The following is a 24,851-nucleotide window of genomic DNA, read 5'->3' on the forward strand; positions in this document are numbered from 1 at the left end:
TCATTTTTGGAATGTTGGTTGGAGGTTTTTAATCACATAATATTTAATCAGTAAGGCTATCAAGGATTATGGGGATAAGGCGGGACAGTGGAGCTGGGGATTATATCAGACCAGCCATGGTCTCATTGAATGGTGGAGCAGACTCGATGGGTCGAGTGGCCTCCTTCTGCTCCTATGTATAACGGTCTTACGTTCGAACCACTTGACATCAGATGGTGCAACGTCAATAAATGTTAACACGAGTCGCTCTTTATCTCCTTAACTCTGGTTTGGACTCAGGATGTGTATGCAGGTGACATCTCTGAACTGGAATTCTCTTTTTGTTTTAACGTATTTTATTACAAACATATATCAAAGCTGGTTACAGCCAATAAACACCCTGGGAAACATACTTCCCATACAACCTGTACAGATTTTCCCCCTATTTCACGCCCCCCCCCCCCCCCTCCCCCCACACCCCTGTGACGAACAGCCAATGTACCACGCTTCGGGACATCCTTTCCTGCAGCGTATGAGGTAGACAACGCAGAATCGCTGAGCAGAAACTTACAGTCAGGTTCCGCACACATGAGTACAGCCTCAACCGGGACCTTGGATTCATGCCGCATGACATTCACCCCCCACCATCTGGCCTGGGTTTGCAAAATCCTACCAACTGTCCTGGCTTGAGACAATTCACACATCTTTAACCTGGGATAACCCCTCTCTTTGGATCTGTAAAGGCTTAATTACCTGCAAATGCTCGCATTCAAAGTAACGTCTTGCATCTTTGACTTTGTCTACATATATGTTTCTGGAACATACCTCTTCATTCACCTGAGGAAGGAGCAGTGCTCCGAAAGCTAGTGATTTGAAACAAACCTGTTGGACTTTAACCTGGTGTTGTAAGACTTCTTACTTTAAAAATTTTTAAAAAGGAAAGGGGAAAGGCAGATTTTTGAACAGACAGTGAGCCAGCCGGGAATCAAACTTGGCACTGTGAAGCCACAGTGCTACCACTGTGCTACCATGCTAATATGGAGGCCTTGTCTCTGCCCCTGAGCCAAAAACTCTGGGTTTGATTCTCACCCCAGGACTTGATCAACCAGGAAGTGCAATTGGGTGCACTTAAGAGCATGCCGGTGGCAGAAAGCATCATAGATCGGAGTTTCGAGATGTGGTCACACCCAAGGTGCAGGCAGAGAGATGGGTGACCACCAGAAGGGGCAGGCAGTCAGTGCAGGAATCCCCTGTGGTTGACCTTCTCTTGAACAGGTATACCGCTTTGGATACTGTCGGGGGGAATAGCCTATCAGGGGAAAACAGCAGCAGCCAGAGCAGTGGCACCAAGGCTGGCTCTGATGTTCAGCAGGGAGGGTCAAAGCGCAGAAGAGCAATAGTCATAGGGGACTCGATAGTCAGGGGCACAGATAGGCGCTTCTGTGGACGTGAAAGAGACTCCAGAATGGTATGTTGCCTCCCTGGTGCCAGGGGTCCAGGATGTCTCAGAACGGGGAGCAGGCATCCTGAAGGGGGCGGTCAAACAGGCAGAGGTTGTGGTACATATTGGTACTAACGACATAGGCAGGAAGGGGGATGAGGTCCTGCAGCAGGAGTACAGGGAGCTAGGCAGAAAGTTAAAAGACAGGACCTCTCGGGTGGTAATCTTGGGATGACTCCCTGTGCCACGTGCCAGTGAGGCTAGAAATAGGAAGATAGAAAATCTAAAGACGTGGCTAAACAGCTGGTGGAGGAGGGAGGTTTTCAGTTATCTTGACTACTGGGAGCTCTTCCAGGGCAGGTGTGACCTGTACAAGAAGGACGGGTTGTATCTAAACTGGAGAGGCATAAATATCCTGGCCGCGAGGTTTGCTAGTGTCACACGGGAGGGTTTAAACGAGTATGGCAGGAGGGTGGGTACCGGAGCAAATGTCAGAAGGTGAAAAGATTAAGGGGGAACTAGGGAATAGGGCCAGTATGGCTCTGAGGAAGAGCAGACAGGGAGGTGTTGCTGAAAACAACGGGACTGCTGGCCTGAAGTGCATATGTTTTAATGCAAGAAGTATAAAAGGTAAGGCAGATGAACTTAAGGGGCAGGATTCTAGCTTCACAGCTCCAGGGTCCCAGGTTCGATTCCATCTTGGGTCACTGTCTGTGCGGAGTCTGCATATCCTCCCCGTGTGTGCGTGGGTTTCCTCCGGGTGATCCGGTTTCCTCCCACAGTCCAAAGATGTACAGGTTAGGTGGATTGGCCATGATAAATTGCCCTTAGTGTCCAAAATTGCCCTTAGTGTTGGGTGGGGTTACTGGGTTATGGGGATAGGGTGGGAGTGTGGGCTTTGGTAGGGTGCTCTTTCCAAGAGCCGGTGCAGACTCGATGGGCCGAATGGCCTCCTTCTGCACTGTAAATTCTATGATAACTATGTCCCCCCCACCGGGTCGGAGAATCGCCGAGGGGCGGAGTGAATCCCGCCCCCGCCGGCTGCTGAAATCTCCGGCACCGGAGATTCGGCGGAGGCGGGAATCGCTCCACGCCGGTCGGCGGGCCCCCCCGGCGATTCTCCGGCCCGCGATGAGCCGAAGTCCCACTGCTGCTATGCCGGTCCTACCGGCGTGAATTGAACCAGGTCCCTTACCGGCGGGACCTCGCGGCGTGAGCGGTCTCCGGGGTCCTGGGGGGTGCCCCCACGGAGACCTGGCCTGCAATTGGGGCCCACCGATCCGCGGGCGGGCCTGTGCCATGGGGGCACTCTTTTACTACACGTCGGCTGTGTAGGTCTCCGCGATGGCCGACGCGTAGGTAACCCCCCCCCCCAACTGCGCATGCACGGGGATGACGTCAGCAGCCGCTTACGCTCCCGCGCATGCGTGGACTCCCGCTGGCTGGCGGAGTCCCTTCGGCCCCGGCTGGCGTGGCGCCAAAGGTCTTCCACGCCAGCCGGCGGGGCGCCAACCACTCCGGGGCGGGCCTAGCCCCCAGAGGATACAGCAGGATTTTGATCATTTGGAGACTTGGGCGGAGAGATGGCAAATGGAGTTTAATCCGTACAAATGTGAGGTAATGCATTTTGGAAGGTCTAATGCAGGTAGGGAATATACGGTGAATAATAGAACCCTCAAGAGTATTGAGAGTCAGAGAGATCTATGTGTACAGGTCCACAGGTCACTGAAAGGGGCAACACAGGTGGAGAAGGTAGTCAAGAAGGCATACGGCATGCTTGCCTTCATTGGCAGTGGCATTGTATATAAAAATTGGCAAAACATGTTGCAGCTATATAGAACCTTAGTTAGGCCACACATGGAGCATAAGTGTTCAATTCTGGTTGCCACACTACCAGAAGGATGTGGAGGCTTTAGAGAGGGTGCAGAAGTGATTTACCAAGATGTTGCCATTAGCTATGAGGAGAGGTTGAATAAATTCGGTTTGTTCTCACTGGAATGACGGAGGTTGAGGGGCGACATGATAGAGGTCTACAACTTATGAGGGGCATAGACAGGGTGGATAGTCAGAGACTTTTTCCCAGGGTAGAGGGGTCAATTACTAGGGGGCATAGGTTTAAGGTGCAAGGCGCAAGGTTTCCACATATTGACTGGAAACGCTATAGTTCGAGTACTTTAGATGGGTCCATTTTTGTCCAATGTGTGCAGGAGGGTTTCCTGACACAGTATGTAGATCGGCCAATGAGCGGTGAGGCCATATTGGATTTGGTACTGGGTAATGAACCAGGATAGGTGTTAGATTTGGAGGTAGGTGAGCACTTTGGTGATAGTGACCACAATTCAATTACGTTTACTTTAGTGATGGAAAGGGATAGGTATATACCGCAGGGCAAGAGTCATATCTGGGGGAAAGGCAATTATGATGCGATGTCAAGGACAGTAGTGAGAAGTTGTGCGTGGAGTCCGAGGAGATAGGAGAGGTGCTAAATGAATATTTTTCGTCAGTATTCACACAGGAAAAAGACAATCTTGTCAAGGAGAATACTGAGATTCAGGCTACTAGACTAGAAGGGCTTGAGGTTCATAAGGAGGAGGTGTTAGCAATTCTGGAAAGTGTGAAAATAGATAAGTCCCCTGGGCCGGATGGGATTTATCCTAGGATTCTCTGGGAAGCTAGGGAGGAGATTGCTGAGCCTTTGGCTTTGATCTTTAAGTCATCTTTGTCTTCAGGAATAGTGCCAGAAGACTGGAGGATAGCAAATGTTGTCCCCTTGTTCAAGAAGGGGAGTAGAGACAACCCCGGTAACTAGAGACCAGTGAGCCTTACTTCTGTTGTGGGCAAAGTCTTGGAAAGGATTATAAGAGATGGGATGTATAATTATCTGGAAAGGAATAATTTGATTAGAGATAGTCAGCACGGTTTTGTGAAGGGTAGGTCGTGCCTCACAAACCTTATTGAGTTCTTTGAGAAGGTGACCAAACAGATGGATGAGGGTAAAGCAGTTGATGTGGTGTATTTGGATTTCAATAAAGCGTTTGCTAAGGTTCCCCACAGTAGGCTACTGCAGAAAATACGGAGGCATGGGATTCAGGGTGATTTAGCAGTTTGGATCAGAAATTGGCTAACTGGAAGAAGACAAAGGGTGGTGGTTGATGGGAAATGTTCAGACTGGAGTCCAGTTACTAGTGGTGTACCACAAGGATCTGGTTTGGGGCCACTGCTGTTTGTCATTTTTATAAATGACCTGGAGGAGGGCATAGAAGGATGGGTGAGTAAATTTGCAGATGACACTAAAGTCGATGGAGTTGTGGACAGTGCGGAAGGCTGTTACAAGTTACAGAGGGACATAGATAAGCTGCAGCGCTGGGCTGAGAGGTGGCAAATGGAGTTTAATGCAGAAAAGTGTGAGGTGATTCATTTTGGAAGGAATAACAGGAAGACAGAGTACTGGGCTAATGGTAAGATTCTTGGCAGTGTGGATGAGCAGAGAGATCTCAGTGTCCATGTCCATAGATCCCTGAAAGTTGCCACCCAGGTTGAGAGGGTTGTTAAGAAGGCGTACAGTGTGTTAGCTTTTATTGGTAGAGGGATTGAGTTTCGGAGCCATGAGGTCATGTAGCAGCTGTACAAAACTCTGGTGCGGCCGCATTTGGAGTATTGCGTGCAATTCTGGTTGCCGCATTATAGGAAGGATGTGGAAGCATTGGAAAGGGTGCAGAGGAGATTTACCAGAATGTTGCCTGGTATGGAGGGAAGATCTTATGAGGAAAGGCTGAGGGACTTGAGGCTGTTTTCGTTAGAGAGAAGAAGGTTAAGAGGTGGCTTAATTGAGGCATACAAGATGATCAGAGGATTGCATAGGGTGGACAGTGAGAGCCTTTTTCCTCGGATGGTGATGTCTAGCACAAGGGGACATAGCTTTGAATTGAGGGGAGATAGATATAGGACAGATGTCAGTTGTAGGTTCTTTATTCAGAGAGTAGTAAGGGCGTGGAATGCCCTGCCTGCAACAGTAGTGGACTCGCCAACATTAAGGGCATTCAAATGGTCATTGAATAGATATATGGACGATGAGGGAATAGTGTAGATGGGCTTTAGAGTGGTTTCACAGGTCGGTGCAACATCGAGAGCCGAAGGCCCTGTACTGCGCTGTAATGTTCTATTTTATATGGACAAGGCAAGTCTTTTACACAGAGGATAGTGGTGCCTGGAACTCGCTGCCAGAGAGGTGGTGGAAGCAGGGACGATAGTGACGTTTAAGGGGCATCTTGACAAATACGTGAATAGGATGGGAATAGAGGGATAAGGACCCTGGAAGTGTAGAAGATTTTAGTTTAGATGGGCAACATCGTTGGCACAGGCTTGGAGGTCCGAAGTTTCTGTTCCTGTGCTGTACTTTTCTTTGTTCTTTGTTCTTTATTCATAACATGGCCAAACAGGTTGATTATAAACCTGTAAAATCCCTCCAATACCTCTTTGCCAGGCAGTAAGAGCGGAAGAGTCTCCAGGTCAGTTTTGATTGATGCAGAGTGATGCTCCTCAAGCTATAGCCTCTGGCCCCAGGCTGGCAACCAATATTCCAGGAGAAATTAATCATGGAAACAGACATAAACACGTGCTTGATCTGCCTCATTCCAAAGATGTGCAGGTTAGGTGGATTGGCCATGCTAAATTGCCCTTAGTGTTCAAAATTGCCCTTCGTGTTGGGTGGGGTTACTGGATTATGGGGATAGGGTGGAGGTGTGGATGTTGGGTAGGGTGCTCTTTCCAAGAGCCGGTGCAGTCTCGATGGGCCGACTGGCCTCCTTCTGCACTGTAAATTCTATGTAAATTCTGTAAATTCTATGTAAATTTGTCAGTAGGCACAGGAAAGGTCTACATCAAAGATATGCTAATGAGACACTGTATGCATCATTACAGGAAATGATGCAACATCTCATGATCTTATTCTCCTGTCACAGATGAATAAATCATCAACCACACTGAGGTGTCCTTGCTATTCATAATACTGTCCGAGAATGGGGTTGTGTGGCATGTACGCAAGTGATCCTTTGACACAGGACTCTCTGACATGGGAAGATTCTTCATCAAATTTCTGTGCTTCACTGATTTTATTTAGTCACTGAGTTGTTGCTGGTAGAGTAGTGATTGTCGTTGATGCAAAAGTTTCTGCCTCTTCGACAACGACGACATCACCTTCTTCAGGTCTTGCCACTGGGATACGGGACAATGCATCTGCTGTGGTCTGCTGTTTTTCCGGAAAACACTGTATTCACATCAAACCTCTTCACTGTCCGTCTGAAACATTGCACTTGTGGAGGCATTTTTGCTAATGCTTAGCATTTAAGAGTGTTATTAACGGTTTGTAGTCTGTCTCTATCGTGAAAAATGGAGACCAAGAGCAACGGGCGGGATTTTCCGCCCCTCCCACGAAACGGCATGTTTCGCAGTGGTGGAGGCTGCCCTCCATTGGCCAGTGGCAGGATGTTCTGGTGCCACTGTTGTCAACAGGGTTTCCCGTTATATGGACACCGCCATGCCGCTGGGAATCCCCATGGCGGGGATTCGCCGCTGGCAGAACCAGAAGATCCGGCATGCGGGAATGGCCAGAGAAGTCTGGCCATATCTCCAAACTTTTCACAAGTCCACACAGCAGCTCTATCTTCTTTCTCTACCTCTGTTCGCTCCCTGTCAGTGCAAGGGGTGCATAGACACACCTGCCTGTGTCAAAAGAGTAGAGGCCCCAGCCCTATAGTAGCAATGGTTCGTAAGTTTGCAGATGACACCAAGATTGGTGGCACAGTGGATAGTGAAGAAGGTTATCTAGGATTGCAACGGGATCTTGATCAATTAGGCCAGTGGGCCGACGAATGGCAGATGGAGTTTAATTTAGATAAATGTGAGGTGATGCATTTTGGCAGATCGAATCAGGCCAGGACCTACTCAGTTAATGGTATGGCGTTGGGGAGAGTTATAGAAGAAAGAGATCTAGGAGTACAGGTTCATAGCTCCTTGAAGGTGGAGTCGCAGGTGGACAGGGTGGTGAAGAAGGCATTCGGCATGCTTGGTTTCATTGGTCAGAACATTGAATACAGGAGTTGGGACGTCTTGTTGAAGTTGTACAAGACATTGGTACGGCCACACTTGGAATACTGTGTGCAGTTCTGGTCACCCTATTATAGAAAGGATATTATTAAACTAGAAAGAGTGCAGAAAAGATTTACTAGGATGTTGCCGGGACTTGATGGTTTGAGTTATAAGGAGAGGCTGGATAGACTGGGACTTTTTTCCCTGGAGCGTAGGAGGCTTAGGGGTGATCTTATAGAGGTCTATAAAATAATGAGGGGCATAGATAAGGCAGATAGTCAACATCTTTTCCCAAAGGTAGGGGAGTCTAAAACTAGAGGGCATAGGTTTGAGGGGAGAGATTCAGAAGGGCCCAGAGGGGCAATTTCTTCACTCAGAGGGTAGTGAGTGTCTGGAATGTGCTGCCAGAGGTAGTAGTAGAGGCGGGTACAATTGTGTCTTTTAAAAAGCATTTAGATAGTTACATGGGTAAGATGGGTATAGAGGGTTATGGGCCAAGTGCGGGCAACTGGGACTAGCTTAATGGTAAAAACTGGGCGGCATGGACTGGTTGGGCCGAAGGGCCTGTTTCCATGCTGTAAACTTCTATGATTCTATGATTCTATGATAGTGGGGAACTCTGGGAGGTAGTGAGCTAAAATATCAAGTGATAGCAGCATAATTTCGATTTTTTTCAAAGGAGCTCTGTTGTGCTTCCTCCCAGCACCATGAATTATCCTGTCAGAACAGCTGATGTAGTGGCTCACTGATGATAGCCAAGTCAGGCAGGAATTTTCCAATTTGGTTCACCGTACCCATGAATCTCTGGAGCTCAATCATATTGTGAGAATGCAGAACCTCCGAGATTGCAGTTGTCTTCTGTGGATCAGCTCTGATGCCGAATGTATCCACTTCTGTGCACAAGGAGCTTGACAGTTGGCTGTGAGTAATTCCTGCCTCCCTCCTGTAGACATTTCAGCAAACCTCACGCTCTAGTGTCATGTTCTGTCTGTGTGGATCCATGGATCAGGATATCATCGATGTAGCATGCAACTCTCTACAGTCCTTCTCGGATACTTGACTTTGTCTTCCAGGATATTTCTGGCTCTGAAGTGATGCTAAAGGGCAATTTGTTGAAACAAAATCTCCCAAACAGTGTAAGGACTACAATAGCCTCAGCTGGGTTCCTCGATCTCTCCAAGAAAAGGCATCTCAATATCATCGATGTCTTCCACTTCTTGGACCTTACTACCTTTCAAAGGCATTTATTTTTTGTTATTCTGTAGCGACTTCTTGCTACAACCTGAAAGCGACTTTCCTTCTGTCAGAAATAGCGGGCGAAATTCTCCCCCAACGGCGCGATGTCCGCCGACTGGCACCAAAAACGGCGCCAATCAGACGGGCATCGCGCCGGCCCAAAGGTGCGGAATGCTCCGCATCTTTGGGGGCCGAGCCCCAACATTGAGGGGCTAGGCCGGCGCCGGAGGGATTTCCGCCCCGCCAGCTGGCGGAAATGGCGTTTTTTGCCCCGCCAGCTGGCGTAAATGGCGTTTGGTGCCCCGCCAGCTGGCGCGGAAATGCGGCGCATGCGCGGGAGCGTCAGCAGCCGCCGACAGTTTCCCGCGCATGCGCAGTGGGGAGAGTCTCTTCTGCCTCCGCCATGGTGGAGGCCATTGCGGAGACGGAAGGGAAAGAGTGCCCCCACGGCACAGGCCCGCCCGCGGATCGGTGGGCCCCGATCGTGGGCCAGGCCACCGTGGGGGCACCCCCCGGGGTCAGATCGCCCCGCGCCCCCCCCAGGAACCCGGAGCCCGCCCACGCCGCCTGGTCCCGCCGGTAAATACCAGCTTTGATTTACGCTGGTGGGACAGGCAATTTCTGGGCGGGACTTCGGCCCATCCGGGCTGGAGAATTGAGCGGGGAGTCCCGCCAACCGGCGCGGCCCGATTCTCGCCCCCGCCCAATCTCCGGTACCAGAGACTTCGGCGGGGGCGGGATTCACGGCGGCCAACGGCCAATCTCCGACCCGGCGGGGGGTCGGAGAATGACGCCCAGCATCCGGATTCGTTGTTGGGACAGTATTTCCGCCTCTTTTTTTAACCCGCTACACCAATTACAATTAGCTGGAAAAGTTGATGGGTGCACTTTACTTGCCTTCTTTTAGATACATACATAGATACATAGAAGATAGGAGCAGGAGGAGGCCTTTTGGCCCTTCGAGCCTGCTCCGCCATTCGTCACGATCATGGCTGATCATCCAACTTAATAGCCTAATACCTCGCTGCTTTTAAATTTGGCATATTCTACTGAGTCTGTCATTTTTGGGAACTGGTTCTCCCTGTCACCCCGAATCACTGACTGGCCACAGCCCATCTGCTCAGTTGAATTGCTTCTGTTAAGGTTAATTAATCTCTTGCCTGCAAGTGGTCAGGCAATGCTTCATATAAAACTCTGAGAACAGTCCTGTCCTTGATTATTTGATCTTTTAAGCTGCCATTTTCACAGTTCTGTGTTAGTCTTTACAGATCATTGATAAATGTATCAATACTTTCTCCATTTCTTTGGGCACTCATGTTAATTTTAGCCAGCTCAGCAGAGTGAAGTAGGCATTGAGTGCTTTTCTTGCATCATCTTGCTTGACGTTTTCTTCGTTGAAACCTTGCCTGGCGAGATTATTATCTGCATAGCCACCCATCGCGTGCTGACCTGGCTATGCAGCTAGGCCCATGCAGCTAGGGGCTAGTTTAGCACAGTGGGCTAAACAGCTGGCTTGTAATGCAGAACAAGACCAGCAGCGCGAGTTCAATTCCTATACAGGCCTCCCCGAACAGGCGCCAGAATGTGGCGACTAGGAACTTTTCACAGTAACTTCATTGAAGCCTACTTGTGACAATAAGCGATTATTATTATTATTATTATTATTGTGCTGTGATATCTGGCAAATCTTTGGCACCAATTCAGCCATGCTTCTGCTTGATTGGGGCCTGCACCCCAGTTGAAGCTTTCTGATAATGGCAAAGATTTTTCCATACTTGTTTTCTCACTCACTGCTACCATATAGTTTCCTCATAGATCAATCACTGAACGCAAGCATGCAGCTGTAGCAAGCAGTTGGAAAGGCAAATGGAATGTTGACCTTCATTGTAAGAGGATTTGAGTGCAGGAGCAAAGCTGTCTTATTGCAGCTGTACAGGGCCTTGGTGATACGACACCTGGAGTATTGTATGCAGTTTCGATCTCCCGACCAAGTAAAGATCAAGAGATGCTGCATCACTTCCTGTGATGATGTATGCTGTCCCTTATTAGCAAATCACAGTAAGAATTAACCATTAAACGATAGACTCCTTCTTATTCCCCCACACCTGAGTTACCCAGAATATTTGTCAGCCATGCTCACTTTACTTGTCAAGGCACGTATGCACTGACGTGATCAGATTGAATAGCAGAGCAGACTGGAAGGGCCGGATGGCCGATTCCTGATTCTATTTTCTGTAAAATATTCTTGGTCTTGTTGTGCTAACAGAGAATACTTACAGAGATTGAAGAGGGAAGGAAAACACTGGCAAGAATTCTCCGGTCGTTGCGATTCAATTTTCTTGCCGGCAGCGCATCCCCTGCCAGTGGGTTTTGCGGTGGTGTGGGTGGTTCCAATGGGAAATCCCATTGACAATTGGTGGGAAGATAGAAATATATTGAGAAATATGCGGCTGGCAGACCAGAGAATCTCACCGCTAGCTTTATTAAGAAACATCTTGTAGTGGCTTCATCCAGCACTGAGGTCTACAAGAGAGGGCAAGACCATGAAATGCTTCATCGCTTCATGATGTATGCTCTGCTTCATTAACCCCTTAGACTGCAGACTCCTTATTCACCCAGCCCTGAGTTACCCAGAATCCTTATTTGTTAGCCATGTTCACCTTACCTGTCAGTAAACTTATGCACTGATGTGCAGTGCAGGATTTCTCCCCCAAATGTTTTTATTTCTTAAAATCTGCTTCAATAAAACAGACTTTCCTGAATAAACAAAAACTGCCAGAATTCTCAGAAGCAAAAATCGATTCAAAATGTTCAAATCCGAGTAAAAATCATTTATAATACCACCAGTATTACTGGCCCACGTGATTGGCACCCCATCCACAAACATCCAATCACCCCACCTCCGACACAGTAGCAGCTGTGTGTACCATCTACAAGATGCACAAGTACTCACCAAGGCACCTTCCAAACCAACGACTACCACCATCTAAAAGGACAAGTAAACAGATACCTGGGAACACCATCAGCTGGAAGTTCCCCTCCCATTCCCTTACCATTCTGACATAAAAATATATCGCTGTTCCTTCGCTCTCACTGTGTAAAAATCCTGGAACTCCCTCCCTAACAGCAAGGTGGTGTACCTGCACCTCAGGAACATGCAGCGATTCAAGAAGGCAGCTCACCCATCACCTTCTTCGGGGCCATTAGGGATGGGCAATAAATGTTGACCTAGCCAGTTACTCCCACATCCCGTAAATGAATTTTTTAAAAACTACCACTTTAAGGTACACAGGACCAGTTCAGTCAAGTTTTATTGGCACCCTTCACTTCCAGGTTTTACTGGAATTTTCTACCAAAATGAATATCGGGGGGTGGGAACAATCCCTGGGTACAGCTGGTGGAGAGCAAGCTCACCCACTGACACAATGCATCGGAATGTCTTGGGAATGCTGTCCACAATTTATCATCCCAATGCTGGAAAAGTAATTTGCAGTGTGCCCCACAGTTGTTGATGTGCTAAAGAATGTTCTACTTTGTTACTGACACATAAACAGGAAACTGACATGCTATTGGCAATACCAGGTTGCTGTCACGTTGCGGGTGAACCTCAGTGTCAGTGTATTTATATGACCATGGCCATAGCTGATCCCAACATATTGGAGGAGAGAGAAACCTTACATCAATCTGAAACATCAATTCTGTTTCTCGCTCCACAGATGCTGCCTGACCTTCTGAGTATTTCCAGCATTTTCTGTTTTTATTTCAGATTCTTTCCAGCATCCACAATATTTTGATTTTGCGTTTTAAATGAGAAGAGATCCTACTCCTGGAGGTGCTGCCCTCATGTGGTACAATCCACAGTTTGCAGGACTTTATTCTTTTTTGTGTGAACCTAAGTATGTGAGTACAGGTGGGACATTCGACAAAACAGCCATGCCTGTCTCTGTCCTCAATTAATGTCCACACGCATTCAATGTGGGCCAGGTTCCCCGGCGGCAGAACGGGTGAGCCGTATATAACACCGTAGACATTGGTGGGACCAGAAGATCCTGCCGGAGGCCAATGGCGAGTCACCTCTGCTGCAGGAAAACATGCCGGGGGGGGGGCAGAAAATCACATCCTCAGTTTCCAGCATAATCACATAGAATCGTAGAAAACCTACAGTCAGAAGGAGGCTATTCAGCCCATTGAGTCTACACCGATCCTCTGAAAGTGCATCCACCCGAGGCTCACTCCCCCCTCCTATCCCCATTACCCCACCTAACCTTTGGACACTAAAGGGCAGTTCAGTATGGCCACTTTAGCATCACCTGTTCCACCTGTCCAGACCAGGAATGCTGTGGCCAATTACCACAAAGCATTGCTAACACCACACAGAGATCGGGGGCAGGGATTCTCCGCCGGCAGGATTCTCCATTTTGCTGGCCATCCGGGGGTTTCCCGACGGCATGGAGCTGCCCCACAATGGGAAACCTCATTGACCGGCTAGCATAACGGAGAATCCCGCCGGCGGGTCGGGGCAGAAATGTGGCGTGGCGGGGCGGAGACTCCAACCCTAGTTGTCAAACCTGTGACTTCTGACCGCTGTGATATAATTCCAGAGTGGGTAGTCCATCATTCACTGAAGCCCGAAAAGCATCTTCTTGGAGCATCTTGATGCACTTTGAAAAGTGATTAATTACATTATGCAATTACTATATTGATGTGGTTCGACAAGGAGGCAGGTCTGTCAGAGCACGGTCTCACAAACAGCTGAGGATGTGAATTGCCAGTTAATTTGTTTTTAATTGAAGGAGGAATGCTAGCCAGGACACAGAGTACTTTGATTACACCTTCAAACAGTTTATTTTATATCATTCTGAACCAGAGGAACAAACAAATGGTTTAAAGTCTTATCTGAAAGTTGTCTCCTCATCTTTCCTGTGCATTGTGTCATCCTGCTCCTTATTATAATATGCCTTTTAAAGGATCGCAGCGTGACACATTTCCTTTCTTGCGATGTCATGCTGAAATCCCTTAAAGACATATTATAACACTCCTGGATCCATAAATGAAAGAAAAACACTCACTTTTTTGCTCTTTTCTGGGAGGATTGTCTTTGTCTTGTGTTTGCCTGAAGTAACTGCTTTCCTGCTCAGGCCTGTGTTAAAATTGCTGTCCGGATTAGACAATTTTCAGTGGGTGTCTTTGTTGCCTGCTCAGGCGAGCAGATTAGAATCATGGTCAGGGAGGTTTGCAGAAGACTCAGGCCAGGGAATTATTTGTGGCATTCTGATTGCCCCCTCCCTTGGTTTCCACAAAGCATAGGGTTAAAATCACCCACGTACCATTGCTTTTCTATTTGATTGAGATGCACTGCTTCATTTTATTGAGCTAACATTTTTCTCTTGGTTTGCAGGTGTTGGTGCTAGATTTTGGCAGCGAGTTGTACATCTGGCATGGCAAAGAGGTCACACTGGCACAGCGAAAGACAGCACTCCAACTGGGCAGACAGTTATTGAGTGGTCCTTACGATTATAGCAACTGTGCAGTAAACCCCTTGGACCCCGGAGCCAAGAAGAACATTTCCTGGCAGTGAGTTGAGAACAGTATGTTTTGCTGATCAAATTCAGTAGGGTTAGAAGTGAGGGTGCTGGTGCTGTGACAGAGTCAGTAACAGGGAAAGTGAGCCACTTTAAAACATTCTTTTGCCGGAAGTAGAGATTGTTGTGGGTAGAGGCAGGCCTACCTTGTCAGAAAGGGGTTTGTGTCTAACCCAGGCTCGTCTGCCGGGCACCCACAGGTAGTCGCAGCCCTCATGCTTTACCCAACTGACCAATCTTAATTTGTGTGGCTGAACATGAAGCTCTGGCAAAGCTCTCCGACTGTGGGACACATCGACACTGAGACTAATCCTATCCTGATTGACCCTGAGTTTGTATTATCCAGCAGACATTAATAGTCAGTGGTTTAGGATTGTCTTTTCCTTCTTGTGTACCATGACAATACCTGGTCTGTATGGTGAAATGAGTTTAAACCGTCTCAATAAATTGCTGGTAGACACACGCCTAAAGTGCAAATCTGCTTCTAATTGTGGAGATGCCGGCGTTGGACTGGGGTGGAAGGACCTCAGGAAGGAGCAGCGCTCCGAAAGCTAGTGACATCGAAACAAACCTGTTGGACTTTAACCTGGTGTTGTAAGACTTCGTACTGTGCTTCTAATTGGTCATCCATCTTGGCAATCTCAGGCAAAAGGTCCGAGGGATGGCAGGCAGGGGAGCAGCAGAAATCATACTGGTTCTGTAAAGGATTGGGAGATTGTAGATTCCTCTGTTCTTTTTCTCTGTGTCCCTATTGCCAGGATTTTCCAGCCCCTAACACCAACGGAATCTTCCGGTTGCTTCAGCGGGACGGGCGAGCCACGCCAAACACCGTAGACATCAGCGGGCCTGGAAGATCTCTCCAGCGACCAATGACCAGCCACTTCCACTGCCCAGAAAACATGTCGCTGGTGGGCTTGAAAATCCAGCCCTCTGAATTTCATCTCTCTTTCTCTTTCTCTCTCTCTCCTCACAGTTTCATTTGCGCAAATGTTTGAAATTAAGCTTTACTGCAAATTAATACTTTGCTCATTTTAATTGACATGGGGTCAGAGCAAGGAGCGATTATTCGAATGGGACGAGGCTAATGTTGAACATGGACATCAACACTGATCAGCTAAATTCCCTATTTGCCTTCTGTATATTCTGTGTAGTTCTATCAAGTAAAAGTTGGAAATAGACACCTGAGATACATGGCAAATCAATCGGAGCAGAAGTGGTTCACAAGAGATTAATAGGGTTTTTAAAATAAAGAAGGAGTTTGTTAAGTTGAGTATAGAGATACCGAGCTGGATTCTCTGATTCTGGGGCTAGACCCTACGCCGGCTTGGGAACGCTGGCGTTTTGTAAAAATGGCACAAAACAGCCACTGATTCCCCGTTTTGCTGGGGGCTAACATACTGGCAGCGTAGAGCACCAAGCTCTAACTGCCGTTACACTCCGGAGAATTGCCGGGTCTGTGGCTGGGCATGTGGTGGCCTGCAGCAGCGGCTCTGTGCTACATAGCGGAGGCCGCTTGCGGACCCGGTCCATGAAATAGTGCCCCCCCTTTGGCCGGCTCGCGTGCCCTGGACCACCCCCAGAGTGCCCCAGCCCTGAATAATGTCCTCCCCTGCCCACGGACCGGCCCTCCCCCGACTGTGGCAGCGCTGGACTGAGTCCGCTGCCGCCATACCAAGTTCCCGACAGGATGGGATCACATGCGACCCACGCCATCGGAAACTCGGCCGGTCAGGGGTGGAGCATCCTGATGCAATGTCCTGAGGCCGTCGATACGTGGTCCGTATGCCGCTTTGCGGGGGGGGGGTGGAAAGCGGCGCTGCCCCCAATTTGGTCGGGGACTCGGGATTCTCCGGCCGTTCGTCGAATGTGATTTCGGCGTCAGCGACCGGAGAATCCAGTCACCATGTCCTCACGTGAAAAATTCATCCATTTATCATTGTCACCATGAGGATGAGGAGAAGGGTTAGGAAATAAAATCGTCATGACATAAGTGGTTGGAACATGGGGTGCTTTGCCATGGGGAGCAACATGAGAACTAGGAGCAGGATTAGGCAGTTCAGCCCCTCGAGCATGCGCCGCCTTTCAATTGTTCAGACAGAGACTATTTAATCCTTTCAGAGGAAAGGGAATGAAATTGTGAAGTAAAGGAAGATACAAGAGTGTGCAAAAAAGAGCACGCCAGTGGGACAGGCTCTCGAATAGCTCTCACAAAGAGATGGCACCGACATGATTGGTCAAATTGCTTTCAGATGTTCTCTGTACCTCTATAGTTAACTTTTGCTGAGTTCCATTTTCGTTCTCACAGAATTTCTCACATTAAAGTCATTTTCCTCTCTGCAGGCAGGGACGCCCTGATTGGGTAATCTTTGGCCGGCTGTCAGAGCACAATGAAACAATTCTGTTCAAGGAGAAGTTTCTGGACTGGGCAGAGTCAAGACAACTGGTGCAAAGGGAAATTGAGAGCACAGCTGAGTTCAAGGTATTTTTTCTTTCTATTTATTCAAGGGATGTGGGCATCACTGGCGAAGCCAGCATTTATTGACCATTCCTAATTGCCCTTGAGAAGGTGGTGGTGAGCTGCTCTCTGAAACACTGCAGCCCATATGGTGTAGGTACACCCACTGTGCTGTTAGGGAGGGAGTTCCAGGATTTTGACCCAGCATCAGAGTCGATATATTTCCAAGTCAGGATGGTGAGTGACTTGGAGGGGAACTTCCAGGTGGTGGTATTCCCATGTATCTGCTGTCCTTGTCCTTCTGGATGGTAGCGGTCATAGATTTGGGAGGTGCTGTTTAAGGATCCTTAGTAAGTGCATCTTGCAGATGGTACACACTGCCACTGGTGTGCACCAGTGGTGGAGGCAGTGAATGTTTGTGGATGGGGTGCCAATCAAGTGAATTGCACTGTCCTGGATAGTGTCAAGCTTCTTGAATCCTGTAGTCATTTTAATGATATAGGCCATCAATCACTCTTAGGTAATGGGTAAACATGTTGTGGGTTCATTTATTAAGACTAGACACACGAGAACAGCTACACATCGGTATACAGGTTGAAGGCATCAGAACTGTGGGCAAAATTCTCCAGCCCTTCCCGTTGGTGGAATTTTCAAATCCCACCAAAATCAACTCCCACTGCGGGTTCCCCAAAAGTGGCATGGGCGAGAGGCGTAAATTGCCATTGACTTCGGTGGGACTGGAATATCCCACTGGTGACCGATGGTGAGCCACCTCTGCTGCAGGGGATGGCATGGAGAGTTCTGCCGTGTGGGTGTGAGTGTTTGTGTGTGTGTGTGTGTATGCTCTGTTGAAAGCAAAAGTGAAGCCAAGGCTGGATCACATGACACATTTCCCTTCTAGTGATGTCATGGTGATATCCCTTAAAGGCATATTACAACAGGATGGAACACTTCATCAGGGCTCTGCAACATTCACTTTTTCCTTCTATCTCTCTCTGAAGGTCAGTACGTCCTGTGGTATAACCTCATGTCACCAAACAAAAAGAAAGACTTGTATTTCCATAGCACCTTTCATGGCCCCAGCATCTTTTACAACCACTGCTATACTTTTGGAGCGTATTCACTTTGTGAAGTAGAAAACTGCAATAAACCACTAGATGTAAAATGTTGGAATAGCCTTAAGAGGCTAAATAATCTGTTCCTGTTCCAACTTTAACCATTTTACGACTAGAGGAATATTAAACCCCAAAATGGATTGTAAATATTTATGTAAGGTCATTTATATTTTTGTTTTTCAGTTGGAGACCCAGAATGACCTGAAGCCTTATGATGCTAAGCTGCTAATTCCATTCCCAGAAGTGCCATCCGGAACAATCCTAGATGGAGTGAATGTACAACGCGGTTATGGATTCCTACAAATGGACGATGAGAGAATGTCTGAACTGAAGACCGTTGACGTGGAGATCTGGCATGTTCAAGAGTTTGATCACAGCAAGCTCCCAAGAGGGAGTTACGGCCAGTTCCATGAGGGGGACACTTACGTTATTCAGTGGAAGTATACCATCAGCAGTCTGGGTAAGCTTGATCCTAGCAATTGCACCACAAACTAAACCGATTGTTCTTCAAGCTGTATCAATCTGCCCTCTTGTGGTCAAAAGCCATGCTGTAGTGAGCAATAACAATAATTTACATATACTTGCAGCTTTGATGTAACAAATTGTCCGAAGGCATTTTACAGAGGTTTTATTGAATAAAATTTGACACTGAGCCACATCAGACGATATTAGGACAGGTGACCAAAATCATGGTCAAAAAGGAACTGAGTGGCAGGCAATGTGATTATGTGACAGGACTAATTCTCCAGAGGCCTGGGCTAATTCTCCAGAGGCCTGGGCTAATTCTCCAGAGGCCTGGGCTAATTCTCCGGAGGCCTGGGCTAATTCTCCGGAGGCCTGGGCTAATTCTCCGGAGGCCTGGGCTAATTCTCCGGAGGCCTGGGCTAATTCTCCGGAGGCCTGGGCTAATTCTCCAGTGACCTGGGCTAATGCTCCAGAGACCTGGGCTAATGCTCCAGAGGCCTGGGCTAATTCTCCAGAGGCCTGGGCTAATTCTCCAGCGGCCTGGGCTAATTCTCCAGAGGCCTGGGCTATTTCTCCAGAGGCCTGGGCTATTTCTCCAGAGGCCTGAGCTATTTCTCCAGAGGCCTGGGCTAATTCTCCAGCGGCCTGCGCTAATTCTCCAGAGGCCTGGGCTAATTCTCCAGAGGCCTGGGCTAATGCTCTACAGGCCTTGTATACTGCCCCAGAGGCCTGGGTTAGTGCCCCAGAGGCCTGGGCTGGTGCTCCAGAGGCCTGGGCTGGTGCTCCAGAGGCCTGGCCTGGTGCTCCAGAGGCCTGGCCTGGTGCTCCAGAGGCCTGGCCTGGTGCTCCAGAGGCCTGGGCTGGTGCTCCAGAGGCCTGGGCTGGTGCTCCAGAGGCCTGGACTAGTGCTCCAGAGGCCTGGGCTAGTGCTTCAGAGGCCTGGGCTATTGCTCCAGAGGCCTGGACTAATCATAAAAACATAGAATTTGCAGTGCCGAAAGAGGCCATTCAGCCCATCGAGTCTGCACCGGCTCTCTGAAAGAGCACCCTACCCAAGCCCACACCTCTATCCTATCCCCATAACCCAGTAACCCCATCCAACACTAAGGGCAATTTTGGACACTAAGGGCAATTTAGCATGGCCAATCCACCTAACCTGCACATCTTTGGACTGTGGGAGGAAACCGGAGCACCCGGAGGAAACCCACGCAGACACGGGGAGAACGTGCAGACTCTGCACAGTGCTCCAGAGGCCTGGACTCATGCTCCAGAGACCTGGACTAATGCTCCTGAGGCCTGGACTAATGCTCCTGAGGCCTGGACTAATGCTCCTGAGGCCTGGACTAATGCTCCTGAAGCCTGGCTAATGCTCCAGAGGCCTGTACTGTATATCCAGGGGCTGTACAAGTGATCCAGACACCTGGGCTAGTGTTTCCAGAGCCTCGACTAATATTCCAGGAGCTTGGACTAATGATCCAGAGAAATGAATTCAAATCCCTCCATGTTAGCTGTGACTTTAAAGTCCATTCATTAGATAAATCAGGAATTTTTAAAAGCTAGTTTTATGTAATCACTGCTGAGCACTTTGTTGCATTGCAAGTTTGTTTGATGTCACAATTATGAGTTTTGAGACCTGTATGTTTATACGTAAACCATTTATTGTTAATCTTTAACTAAGTACAGATCCCAGTTAATGCTGTCGTCCGTGACGCTACTCTGTGAAGGCTGGTTCTTTCTCTCGTGTTCTACCAGTCTCTTACCATGTGACTCTAGTCATCATACCGTAGGTGGTGCTGTTCTCTCAACCCATGTTAACCCTTGCTCTGCCAAGCATCTTTACATTACAATGGCATGGAAATACATACAACACTAGTAACAGTAATGGTGACCATGGGCGAAATTCTCCCGAAACGGCGCGATGTCCGCCGACTGGCGCCCAAAACGGCGCAAATTAGACGGGCATCGCGCCGCCCCAAATGTGCGGAATGCTCCGCATCTTTGGGGGCCGAGCCCCAACATTGAGGGACTAGGCCGACGCCGGAGGAATTTCCGCCCCGCCAGCTGACGGAAACGGCCTTTGTTGCCCCGCCAGCTGGCGCGGAAATGACATCCCCGGGCGGCGCATGCGCGGGAGCGTCAGTGGCCGCTGACAGTTTCCCACGCATGCGCAGTGGAGGGAGTCTCTTCCGCCTCCGCCATGGTGGAGACCGTGGCGGAGGCGGAAGGGAAAGAGTGCCCCCACGGCACAGGCCCGCCTGCGGATCGGTGGGCCCCGATCGCGGGCCAGGCCACCGTGGGGGCACCCCCCGGGGCCAGATCGCCCCGCCGCCCCCCCCCAGGACCCCGGAGCCCGCCCACGCCGCCTTGTCCCGCCGTTCAAAAGGTGGTTTACTCCACGCTGGCGGGACAGGCAAATTATCGGCGGGACTTCGGCCCATCTGGGCCGGAGAATCCAGCGGGGGGGCCCGCCAACCGGCGCGGCCCGATTCCCGCCCCCGCCGAATATCCGGTACCGGAGTCTACGGCAACCGGCGGGGGCGGGATTCACGGCAGCCCCCGGCGATTCTCCAACCCGGCGGGGGGTCGGAGAGTGACGCCCCTTGTAACAACCTGATGATGTAAAAACCTAACAGGTTCATGATGTCCTTTGGGGAAGGAAATCTGACGTCCTTATCCAGTCTGGCCTCGACGTGACTCCAGACCCACAGCAATGTATTTGATTCTCATAATTTTAAGGAGTGTCTCGGACGAGGGGGTGTGGAGATTTCAAGGAAGGAATTACAGACTTTAATGGTCCAGGCAGCTGAAGACAATACCACCAATGGTGATTACAGTGAAAAGTGGGATACGGAAGAAGCTGTAATTGGAGGAGCACAGAAATCGTTGAGGGTTGATGGGGCTATGGGAGGTTACAGAGGTACGGAATGGCAATCAATTTGATTCAACCTCAGACAGGTGCTGGTGGCTTGGGTACAGGGTTTCTATGGTAGGGACCGAAGACAGTGGCATCAGTCTTCCCTCTCTTTAGTGGGAGGACATTTCTGCTCATCCAACACTGGATGCCAGTCAAGAAATCTGACAAAACAAAGACAGTGGGTTGGGGTGAGGGGGGTTTGAGAGCTGGTGGTGAAATAGAGTTGGGTGTCTTTAATGTATCTGTGGAACTTATAATTTTTATGTAGATCACAGGTTAATTTAGCTGGTGTAGGGTGGAGGAAGACTGAGGGAATAAAACCTGTTACTCAAAGGTGTTTTTATACTGAGGTTGTACTCCAAACAGCTCACCCGATGGGACATTATCAGTGTAAAGGAGGCAAATTCTATAAATCTGATAAGTCTCTGAGATCTAATGCTACATGTGTCCCAAAAGAGGCTGATGTACAAGGAAACACATGGCTCCATCCTGTGAGCTCTATAGCAGGCCCAATTAGTTACCCGCATGGGCAGCAAGGCTCTTCACAGCAGCATCACCTGCCTTCATAGAGAGGAAGAGTTTCCACTCAATTAATGCTCAGTTGATTTCTGACCACAGTGACAACACTGAAGCCTGAATTTTTAGGCTGCACCTCTGCCAACTCCCACAGGCCCACTATCATTTTACATTCAAATGAGCATTGATTGACAGCAGGCATGGACAGACGTCCTGCCTTGGAGAGTTGTTGGTCATGTGCTGCACTGGCCAGAAGAGGTACTGCAGCACTATGTCTGAGCCTAAGCCATGGGACCGCCCTTCAGGTAAGTACCAGGGGTCCTGGGAGCGACAGGGTGGGAGATGCCCTGGAAGGTCAGGAGGAGTGCTATATCAGTGCTGGAGGGTAGGCTGGCATTGTGGGAGAGAGGGCCAGGGCTCCAAGGTCCGTGAGGCGAGGATGCCCAAAATCGGAAGAGGCATTCAGATTAAGGTGCCTCCCTCCACCCTTCCTGCCCAAGATTGAGAAATTTCACTTTTCTATTTGGCACCCTGATCCAATTGGCCCAGGCCAGCGGAAAATGTGGCTGGGCTGGAAAAGGCTCTTAAATGGACTTTAATGGGCATGGGCAAATTTCCCGTCCGAGGCCCAGTCCGCCCTACCCTAACGTTGTGTCTGCATCTGGGCAGGAGGGATCCCAGAAGGAATCCTGTTCATGCAGCTTTCCGCTCCCACTCACCTTGGACCCCTTGGGAGGTTCGTAAAATTCTAGCCTGACTCTTATCCAGGACGTATTCCATTGAAATGTTTTATTTTAGGGAGAATAGCTCTTGCACCAGATTTGTTTTCTGAATCTATGGATGCAGGCCCCTTAAAGGAACCAAGGAACCCCTCACTGCCCCCCCCCCCCGCAAATCCAAAAGACAGCGGAACAGCACCTTGTCTCCACATCTCTACTCCACCAACATATAAAGTAGTTCTGCACATGTAGTCAGCAGAGTGAAGTTATTTCAATGAAGAGTAGGCATGTTCTCACTGGCGCCCTGATCAATATTTATCCCTCAACCAACTTTACTGAAGGAGATTATCTGGCCGTTGGTGTCCTTGAGATCCTGGGTGCAGCATTTCCTAAGCTGCATGGGTGCATAGCCCTGCAGCAATAAGGAATATGTTATACAGGGAACAAACAGGTGTGATGTTCTTTGCTTTCTGAATGAGGATGGCTTCGAAGTGTAGTGTCTCACAAAGAACATCAAGCTAAGTTTTGAACAAAGCAAATTTATTCACACTACAACTAAATAGATTTGACTTGCTTGCTAAGATGTAAAAGATTACAGATTCACTAAATCTATGAGTCTAATTACAGATCTCCTGATAACATGACTATTCTCCACCTCGCCTAACAACCTTCTCCCCAAATCAAGAGAATCACGTGATCCACGTGTATGCGCTTGATCGCCATCTAGTGGTTCGATGCAGTTACAGTCAATTGTTAACCCTCATTATTCTTACAATATACACATTGTCACAAGCTACTTACAAGCAGCGATCCTTTCAAGATGCAGACACATGCAGCTGCACAGGAATATTAAAGGGACTGCGTCGTGCAAGAAACAATGTGGCACATAGCTAAAGGGAATTAGAGGTAACACTGTTGTTACATAAATATTAACTGCTCGTCTCCTAGTTACAAAAGTTTCAAAAGTCAGGAAAGATACTAAATAAGTGCAAGTCTTTCTTTCGCACTGATTCAGCTCAACTCACTTAGTTTAGACCTGGGGTCAGAACTGTAAGACTCGCTTTCACACGGCAGGGACTTTGCCAAGTGACCGTCAGTGCAGCTCTCCTACCTTGTGCCGGAACCTTGTGAGGATGTGCATTTAAAATCGCTTCTGTAAATAAAGATCCTGATGTACCTGAGACAAGGATCTGATCCGATATGACAGATGGCAGTCAGACTGGGTACTGACCTGTTGTTACATAAAGAAACTAAGTTTCAGTGAATGTGCCTGAGGTTGGGTCTCCCTGTGTTCTCTTGCAGTGGCAAAGCGACAGAGGCCGGATCAACTGAGCAGCGCTGGTCCTGGGAAGGAGCGATCGGCGTATTTCTTCTGGCAGGGCCGCCTGTCAAGTATCAGCGGCAAAGGAACATCTGCACTGACCACAGTGGAACTGGGCAAGGACAGAGAGGCGCAGGTAGCAATGTTGTGTGTGAGGGTTGGGGGTGCAGGGGCAGGATGGGGTGGTGATTACAGAATTGCAGTCACCATATCTAATCAGATTACTGCTGTGGCACTGCACCATCCAAAATCAAACTGGACAATTATAGGCCATTCAGCCCCTCAAATCTATCTTGCTACACTATTGAATATGCTGAGCTGAGCTTCAACCCTATTTGCTTGTGTTTGTTCCATATCCCACAATACCCTTACTTCAACCAAATCTATCAGTCCTAATCTTGAAACTTTCAATTGGCCCAACAACCACAGTCTTTGACGATCAGAAGAAATATTTTGCTCCTGGTTTTTCTACTGCATTTTCTGCTGTGAAAATTGAGATAGGTAAGGTGGAGAGACTTCTAGATTTTCACTACCTTGGGTCTGGAAATATTGCTTCCTGATTTCACTAAATAGCCTAGTTCTGGTTTTAAGATTATACCCCCCTTTCACTGGAGTGTCTACAAGAGGAAATGGATTCTCCGCAATGAAAGGACTAGGCTAATGGTGTAAGTAGAGTGGTGAAACAGTCCTGCTCAGAACTGGAGGAGGCTCAGTAACTCTCTATCCACAGGTTATTGACTGCTATTTCCTATCCTTGGCCAACTATTTTTATAATCGCGCTTTGAAAAATCAATTTTATTTGTCTGGCTTTCAAATATCAAATTGATTTAAGGGAGGCAAGAAGGACAGTCACACAAAAGGAGCAAGTTTTCTGTGCCACCAAACCAAGTGCCATCAGCAAACTTAGCTGGGCGGCTCTCTATTACTACATTCAAGTCATTTCTATAGATGGTGAAAAGCTGAGGCCTTGGTGCAGACACTTGGGGACACCATTTCAGGATGGCAGTCGTGTGCCTCAGGG

At 48.7% G+C, this 24,851-nt stretch overlaps 1 protein-coding gene across 1 annotated transcript in view; it reads left to right on the forward strand.

Annotated features, from left to right (window-relative positions):
• LOC140398386 (supervillin-like) overlaps positions 1 to 24,851 on the forward strand; it is a 144,395-nt gene that overhangs the window by 86,898 nt on the left and 32,646 nt on the right. Inside the window, 4 exon segments of the mRNA XM_072487015.1 lie at positions 14,142 to 14,317; positions 16,666 to 16,804; positions 18,079 to 18,355; positions 23,812 to 23,966. Of these exon segments, the coding sequence (XP_072343116.1) occupies positions 14,142 to 14,317; positions 16,666 to 16,804; positions 18,079 to 18,355; positions 23,812 to 23,966 (747 nt within the window).

Source organism: Scyliorhinus torazame, chromosome 21 (genome assembly GCF_047496885.1).
Source record: "Scyliorhinus torazame isolate Kashiwa2021f chromosome 21, sScyTor2.1, whole genome shotgun sequence".
In the NCBI taxonomy this organism is placed as follows: Eukaryota; Metazoa; Chordata; class Chondrichthyes; order Carcharhiniformes; family Scyliorhinidae; genus Scyliorhinus; species Scyliorhinus torazame.